This window comes from Antrostomus carolinensis, unplaced genomic scaffold, assembly GCF_000700745.2.
Source record: "Antrostomus carolinensis isolate BGI_N321 unplaced genomic scaffold, ASM70074v2 scaffold2194, whole genome shotgun sequence".
NCBI classification, from domain to species: domain Eukaryota; kingdom Metazoa; phylum Chordata; class Aves; order Caprimulgiformes; family Caprimulgidae; genus Antrostomus; species Antrostomus carolinensis.
Window position 1 is genome coordinate 15,673 of NW_010312625.1, and position 8,511 is coordinate 24,183.

General features: G+C 39.8%; 1 protein-coding gene across 1 annotated transcript; it reads right to left on the bottom strand.

Moving 5' to 3' along the window:
- Positions 1–6,832: 6,832 nt before the first annotated feature.
- Positions 6,833–7,789, bottom strand: LOC104524234 (olfactory receptor 6A2). The gene has a single exon (XM_010167039.1). The coding sequence runs from the start codon at positions 7,787–7,789 to the stop codon at positions 6,833–6,835; it is 957 nt and encodes a 318-aa protein (XP_010165341.1).
- Between the last annotated feature and the right edge of the window lie 722 nt (positions 7,790–8,511).

The following is an 8,511-nucleotide window of genomic DNA, read 5'->3' on the forward strand; positions in this document are numbered from 1 at the left end:
GCGGAGGTGCTGCAGCCACCGGAGCAGAAAATCCCCTGAAACTTGAGGGAAGACCATGGTGAGGCAGGCTGTCCCCCTACAGTCTATGAAGGTCCATGGTGGAGTTGATAGCCACCTTAGCCCAGGGAGGACCCCACACTGGAGTGGGTGGATCACCAAAGGAGGCTGTGCCCCCGTGGGAAGCCTGCACTGGAGCAAGCTCCTGTCAGGACTTGTGACCCCGTGGGGGGACCCTTGCTGGAGCAGTCCGTTCCTGAAGGACTGTACACCATGGAAAGGACCCATGCTAAAGCAGTTTGAGAACTGTTGTTCATGGGAAGGACTCACACTGGAGAAGTTCATGGAGGTCTGTTTCCTATAAAAGGGACTCCACGCTGGTACAGGGGAAAGAATCCTCCCCCTGAGGAGGAATGAGCATCAGAAACAATGGGCGATGAACTAACTACAACCCCCATTTCCCATTCCCCTGTGCTGCTAATGGGGGCGATGAAGTAGAAAAACAGGAGAAAAGTTAAGCCCAGGAAAAAGAGAGGGATGGGGGGAAGATGTGTTAAGATTTGGGTTTTTTTTTTCTTGTTATCCTCCTCTGATTGGTAATAAATTTAATTCCTTTTCCCAGAGTCAAGTCTGTTTCACCCATGATGGTAATTGGTGACTGATCTCTGTCCTTATCTCAACCCATAAACCTTTTGTTATATTTTTCTCCCCCTTGTCCATTTGAGAAGGGGGATTGATAGAGTGGGCTTTGGTGGGCATCTGGCATCCACTAAGGGTAAAACCACCACAATAGCACATACACAGGACTAGGGCAAAGGAAATCTCACATGGAAATACAGAATTTTCAGAATTGAAATTACAAAGTTCTGCAGCTAAGCCAAAATAACCACATACTTTATTTAGACTGGGAATCTATTGTCTATTGTGGCAGCCTTGATAAAAAAGACCTGAGAGTTATGATGGATGTGAAACTGAGTAACAAGCAGCAGTCATTCTTACTGTAAGTAAAGCTAACTGGATTCATAGAATCATAGAATGGTTAGGGTTGGAAGGGACCTTAAAGATCATCTAGTTCCAACCCACCTGCCATCAGCAGGGACACCTTCCACTAGATCAGGTTGTTCAAAGCCTGATCCAACCTGGCTTTCAAAACTTCCAGGGAGGAGCAGCCACAGCTTCTCTGGGCAACCTGGGACAGTGTCTCACCACCCTCACAGGAAATAATTTCTTCCTAATGTCTAATCTAAACCTACCCTCTTCCAGTTTGAAGCCATCACCCCTTGTTCTATTACTACCTGCCCTTGTAAAAAATCCCTCCCCAGTTTTCTTGTAGGCCCCTTCAGGTATTGGAAGGCTGCTATAAGATCTCCCTGAAGCCTTCTATTTTCCAGGTTGTACAGTCCCAACTCTCTCAGCCTGTCCTTGTAAGAGACATGCTCCAGCCCTTGGATTATCCTCTTGGACCTCCTCTGGACTCGTTCTGACAGGTCCAGGTCTACTCCAGGCTACCATAAAATTAGGATGGATAAGGAACTGAAGGTTGTAAAGACAGTCCCCTATGCAGTGCTCACATAGTCACACCTGGAATACTATGTTCATTTTTGAGCACCCAGGCTCAGGTTGGGCTGAGAGAAACTGGAGTGAGTCCAGCAGAGGCCTACCGATATGGCCAACAGTGGTCTAGAGTATAAATTATAAGAATAGGGCTGGTCTTGTTTTGTCTGGTGAGAAGAAGGTTAAGAGGTGATCTAGTAGCAACCTGTAGCAACTTGAAGGGGAGTTAAAAGGAGGACAAGGTGAACTTCTCAGTTGTGACAGAAAGACTAACATAAGGCAAAAGCCACAAACTGTAACTTAGCAGGGTGCATCAGGAGAAACTTTTTTATGGGGAGAGAAATGCACTGTTTGTCAAGATCATATCCAGAGAGTGCTTCAATCTCTGTACTTACAGGTTTCTGGTTCTGTGATCTCAAATGATTCTAGGTCCTTATACACATGCAAAAGAGTCAAAGCCAGCATCCCGACACACATGCAGTTCAAATTAATTGATCTACAAATTACCAGTTAAGTTCTCTGAGATTGTCATAGGCTTGATCTCATCTGCTTTTATCTGTCTGTAATGTAGACAACTTCATGAAAGCAGCTTGCCCTGTTTCACCTTTACAATCAGTGAGGGCAACTCAGCACTTCTGGAAACTAAATTGCTTTTAAAGCAGTTACCTGTCTCATGATGAGAGGAATTTCCCTCTGAAAGTACGTATTTATGACCTACATTATAAAGGGAACAAAGGGCAGCTGGTTTTGACTCAGCTTATTAAATATTTGCCTTCTACAATGGGCTAAATACAAAGAAAATCTTAAAGCCCCATGTGAGTAAGCCGAAAGGAAACTTAATTTTAGTTAAACTGGGTAGGACTATCTGTCTCCTACTGAATGCATCTAGGATTCACAAAATAAGAGACATACATACAGCCAATCTAGTAAACAAATAATCACACTACATCACAAGGAAGAATCTTGACATGACAAACTTCCAGTGGTTGAAACAGGATTCCTCCTTTCTACGCATCTCTTCATTAGTGAGAGAAGACTCTATCTCTTGTCATTATTCTGACTCATACTTAAACATACAAATACTGACAACATGTGCAAAGCAGCGGAGTGTGTTGAAAACCTTTCTGCAGTATCCAATTTATTTGATTATGTTCATTCTGAACATCTCCCTCCTTTGTGTGTACTTTCCACCCAAGGACATTGACAGATCTGGCAGAGGTGCTCTCCAAACCCCTTTCCATCATCTACCAACAGTCCTGGCTGACTGGGGAGGTTCCACTTGGCTGGAGGGTGGCAACGCCCATTTACAAGAAGGGCCAGAGAGAGGATCCAGGGAACTACAGGCCTGTCAGTCTGACCTCGGTGCCAGGGAAGGTCGTGGAGCAAATCGTCTTGAGTGCCATCACACAACACACACAGGCCTAGATGGGCTTTTGGTATCTGAGCATTGAATGTCGACTGCTATTTTATGTTCCCATCTGTTCCCTTTATGTCAGAATTTCTTCTCATCTCTGTTTGAGCTAGCTATCTCAATTCTTGTGATAGACAAAAGGCATGTATTCTGTAGATCTAGACAGTAAATTAGCTTCTCAGTGAGTTCACCTGATCTCTTTTAGATTTCTGCTTAGGACACTAGCATGGCATGACATTGTGGCAGATCAGACCTAACAGGATAGCGATGAAAGATATGTGTCTCAGCATTAATATTGCATCATCATGACCAGAATATCTTTTAAATCAGAGTAATCAATTCAGTCCTAGAATAAAGATCATTATCCAAACTATGTAAATATTTCCTCTTTTTTCTTTAATTTTTTAATCTAACATGAAATAAATAATACCTACCTTTATACAATGTGTCAATCAGAACACGTACATAAGGTAGTAAATCATATAAGTATCCATGGCAAAATCAATAAGGACTGAGGAACATCTCTAATGAGATTTTCCCCCCACACACATTGTTTTAGATGCTGTCATGGATGAGAGATTTAGGTTGCTTAAAGTATCACCATCAAAAATATTAGCAGAAATGATTTTCATATGAATTTGTAAAAGTAAGACCTTAATAGAGTTCAATAGCAAGGTTCACTCTATTACTTACTACATGGAAGCAGCATGCAAAATAAAAATGAGTCAGAATTGAACTAGAACCATTTACACAGAGATCAGGGATGAAAAGGATAAGGGAGACCCTCCTATTGAGTCACAAGGTTCAGAATGGACCCCCTTGCTTTCTGAACTCCTTCTCAGAGAGCAGTCTAGGTGCAGTTGGATCCAAGCTTGATATCAGACTTGGTCAGTGTTTTAAGTCTAATGAAATTAATAAAAAGGGTAAGGAAAACCTCTCGTTGAATCACGAGGTTCAGAAAGAACCTCCTTTCTTTCTGAACTCCTTCTCAGACAGGAGTCTAGATGCAGCTGGATCTAAACTTGGTCCCAGACTTATCAAGGGTTTATGTCTAAGGGATTTCAGTGGTATGAATTCAACATGCTATTATGGGTCCAATACAACATTCAGAAAACAACAATTTAAGATTTATTAACACTATTAGGATAAACCACAAGATTATATTATATGATTTTCTAGTAATACTTAATCAGTCAATAGTCAACAATCTGTTATAATCAACACAACAATTTAGTTAAAGATTCAACAAAGTTTCCTAAATCAAATTACATACACGCACACACTCAGGGATATCGAGGTTGACCTATGATTAAGATGTTTCTTTCTCTGCAGTTTATAGTAAATTTTTGGTACCAAATGATCTTTGAAACCTCACAAAATCTAATTTTAATGAATTACTCACTCTTTTCCTTCGTCAGTATCTACCAGTGAATGATTTTTTAACCTTTCTTCTTCATTGGTATCAATTGGTGGACGATTTATAAACCTCATGAAATCTATCCTGAGAAGTATCCTAACTAAATGGGAGATACTGGGTCACAGCCCACTGTGATCCTGGAGAACTCAAAGGACCTTGTTTAGGATTTCTATTTGTAGAATCATGAGATGATTGACTTTGGTGAATACTTCTTCATTATAGCCATAGTTCTTATCAGGTCATCTTGGCACCTTTCAGAGTGGGCTACAACCCAGACAGAAGGAGTTTTGAGTATGTTTCCCAGGCAACAGGAGTTTCAGATGCTGTTAGGGAGTGCCTAATTGTCCCAATTTGCTGTATTTGTACCCAGGACAAGAAGGTGCAGATTGTTACAACTCACTGCACCAGCAGGAAAACTTGTGGAATTAATTGATCCTGAGTCTATAACTCCTGTAATGCAATGCAGGCAGAGCCTGACCATTCTAAAAAGGATGAGTGATGAACACTATGAAATCTAGGCTTTCTATGCCACCTAGTGTGGAGAACAGAATTATTATCTACAATATTTTAGAGTTAAATGTTGTAAAATAGCAAAAATAAAGATTAACTTTTAAATTAAATTCAAAATAAATTTTGACTTCACTTAAAGAGAGGAGTGTATCTGAGGATGCAAAAACATAGCATAATAGATGTATTTAGACTGGAAGGGTTGGTCAAGTTTGGCAGTTGTATTTGGTCTACATGGCAAGGTTTTGCTGCTGGGGTGGCCTGAAGAGACCTCTGTGAGAAGACACCAGGGACTGCCCCATGTCAAACAGAGCCAGTTTCAACCAGCTCCAAAACAGACTCACTGCTGCCCAAAATTAAGTTGATCCATGAAGCTGGTGGCACCTCTGTGATAACATATTTAAGAAAAAATAAAAATGTTGCATGGCAGACTTGAGAGAGAGCACTACTTGGAAGGCAGGAGCTAGAAGAGTCAGAAATTAAGAAGTTAAATTGAGCCTGGGAAGAAGAGGGGTAGAGAGAAGGTGGTTTTAGTTTTGTCTTTGTCACCATCCAATTCTGTTTTTAATTGGTAATAAATTAAACTAATTTTCCCTAAGCTGAGTCTGTTTTGCCCATGAGGGTATCTGGTAAGTTTTCTCACTGACCTTTATCTTGACCCATAAGCTTTACATCTTATTTTCACCCCGTCTTGCTGAGGAGGGGGAGTGAGAAAGTGGTTTGGTGGGTGTCTGGCAGCCAGCAAAGGTTAAGCCTCCACAGCAGTGTCTCCAAATCATCCTCTGAACTGAGCCATTAACAAGCAGCAAATCTTTCTAGATAGCCTCTCAAGTTGAAACATCAGGCATCTATGCCCTACAGAGAGGACTTCTGTAATTGCTGTGATTTGCCACATCCTTCTGGAACTGCTGTGTGCTTCAGGCTCAGATGGCACTGATTCTTCTTTAAACAGAGCATTCAGCTACCTAGCTACTTTGAGTACATTAAAACAATTCTGTAGCTGTAGATCTACAGGGAGAAGAAGAGCCTTTCTTCTCTTGCCAGAAGTCAAAAGCTTCCAGCCTTTACCGTCATGATGCTTTCATTACCCAAGCTTCCTTTACCCAACCTGATATGGATTCCCTATGCCTCTCCCTCCTTCTATACAGTTGAGGGTTCATGTTCTTGTATCTGCAGGGTATCAGTCAATTTTATCTTTATCTCTGATATCATATAGTTTCCTGACCTCCTCCTTAACCTGTTGACAAAGATCCTCAGCCAGCATACACCTCTGACAGGCACAAGAATCATCTACCAGCTTCAGCAAGAGACAATAGGAATTCCCTGAGACCTGAAGTGCTGCATCCTCCCTTTGAAACTCAAATCTGACCCAGAGGTAATTGTTTCAGGTTGGGCTAGGGAGATATAATTTCAATAGCATATTCCTGTAACTTACAGCTATCTGACCTTGCTCCTTCTGGCTTTATGTAGATAACTCTATTTCTAATGCTAGGATAGCTCTTACTGTAGGCTAAACAAAATGGAAGTGGTTTCCTCATGTATTCAGTGAAGGAATACAAGACCTTTCAGAAAAAGATTCATATAATCTTGCCTAACTTTGCTTTTCTGTATAAACTTTTATCTATTTATTATATAGGAGATCTGACTGCTAAAGCAAATTTAAGGGCATCTCCCCTGCCCTTAAAACAACATTTAACTTTGTCTTTCCTTAAAAGAAGTCACTATTGGGGCTCAAAATGACAGAAAATCATCCATAAGACTGTTTCACTCATATAAGACAGTTCCCTGTAATTTCTAAATTTCAAGAAATAAATATTTGAACTATCTTGCTTCAGCTTCTGAAGCATAAACCAGTGCTTTTCATGAAGTTATTTAATCATAAAATTCACTTATTTCTATATGGTTTTCTCATCAATACAATCTCTTAGTTTCTGTCATTAAACTCGCTAATGTTTCTGCAAGGAAACTCTTTTTCTGAACAAGATCTTTTGGAGATCATCTTTCATTTTCTGGTTCCTCAGGCAGTAAATGATGGGATTGAAGAGAGGAACAATAACAGCATAGAGAGCAGATATTATTTTGTTTGTGTCATGAACTGGAAGTGTTCTGGGCCTCACATAGATGAAAATACTTGTCACATAGAAGACAATGACCACTATAAGGTGGGAAGCACATGTGGAGAAGGCTTTTTGGCGGCCTTGTACAGATGAAATGTGAAGGACAGTGAAGATAATATAGGTATAGGATAGGACTACTATGGAGAGAGGCATCAGAAGAATAAATAAGGCAGCCACAAAATCCATAAGAGCAGCTCTTTCCATATCTGTGCAGGCTAAGTTCAAGAGAGGAGAAACATCACAGAAGAAATGGTTGATTACATTGGGTCCACAGTATATTAGCTGAGAGATAAGAAATACTTTGCATCCAGAAATTAAGAAAGCAGTCAACCATGATCCTATAGTAAGGTAGACACAGACGGTGTGTCTCATGATAATAGAGTAAAGGAAAGGCTTGCAAATGGCAACATAGCGATCATATGCCATGACCGCCAGGAGGAGACACTCAGTGTTGCCTAGGCTGAGGAAGAAGTACAGCTGTGTCATGCATCCCATGAAGGAGATTTGCTTTGTCACTGACACAAAGTTTACTATTGTCTTGGGAATTGTGACTGTCACATACCAGATCTCCAGGAAGGACAAATTACTCAGAAAGAAATACATGGGGGAGTGGAGGTTATATTTTGTCCAGACAGTCAGGATTATGATAATATTTTCTGCTAAAACTAAGAGATATGCAATGAGAAACATTGCAAATAAGAGAATCTGCAAGTGAGGAGCAATGGGAAATCCAAGGAGAATGAATTCTTTGACCATGCTGTGATTGCTCACCTCCATGTCTCCCATCTACCTCTGTAAAGACAACATCAATGATTTATTATTAGTGATTATAGTATATTAAAATACAAATATTTTTCTCTCTCTCATTTTACAGTTGTTTTACATTTCTTTCACACTGCAGTCAGATTAATATTAGTGTTATTACTACTGTAAATAGTAGTTTTATTAATTATTAAAGTATTCAAATACATAGTGTTTAGAACAAAATAACAGTAATTCTGAATTCTCTCAGTGACAACATGTCTAACTTCTCCTTGACCTTCCAGAAGGAATTATCTGTTACTATGCCTAGTAATTTTCTAAATTGTACAATGAACTTATTTGGGAATCTGTGAACAGAGTTGCCAGAAAATCAGTCACCACAGATACCTCTTAAAATAACAAAAAAATATCAATACAAATAGCAGTATTTACATAATAATCACCAATGAATTATTATTTTGTAAAGTTGAAACTTTAATCAAGGTCAGAAACCAAGCTGTAACTTTTAACATAATTAAAGTAATAACTGTAAGTAAGGCTTTTCTGCTCCATAGCCCATGTGTCCAGAAATTGTGGTCTTAAGCCAAAATCCATTTTGAAAACTCCCTACATTGTCTCACATTTTCAAAGAACTCTGATAAATCTGACAGCTTGTTCCCATTTTGTGTTATATATCACAGTTCTAGTACAAGCAAGGTTCAAGGCTGAACAATCAATGCATACTCAAGTCCTCTTTCCTATGAAAA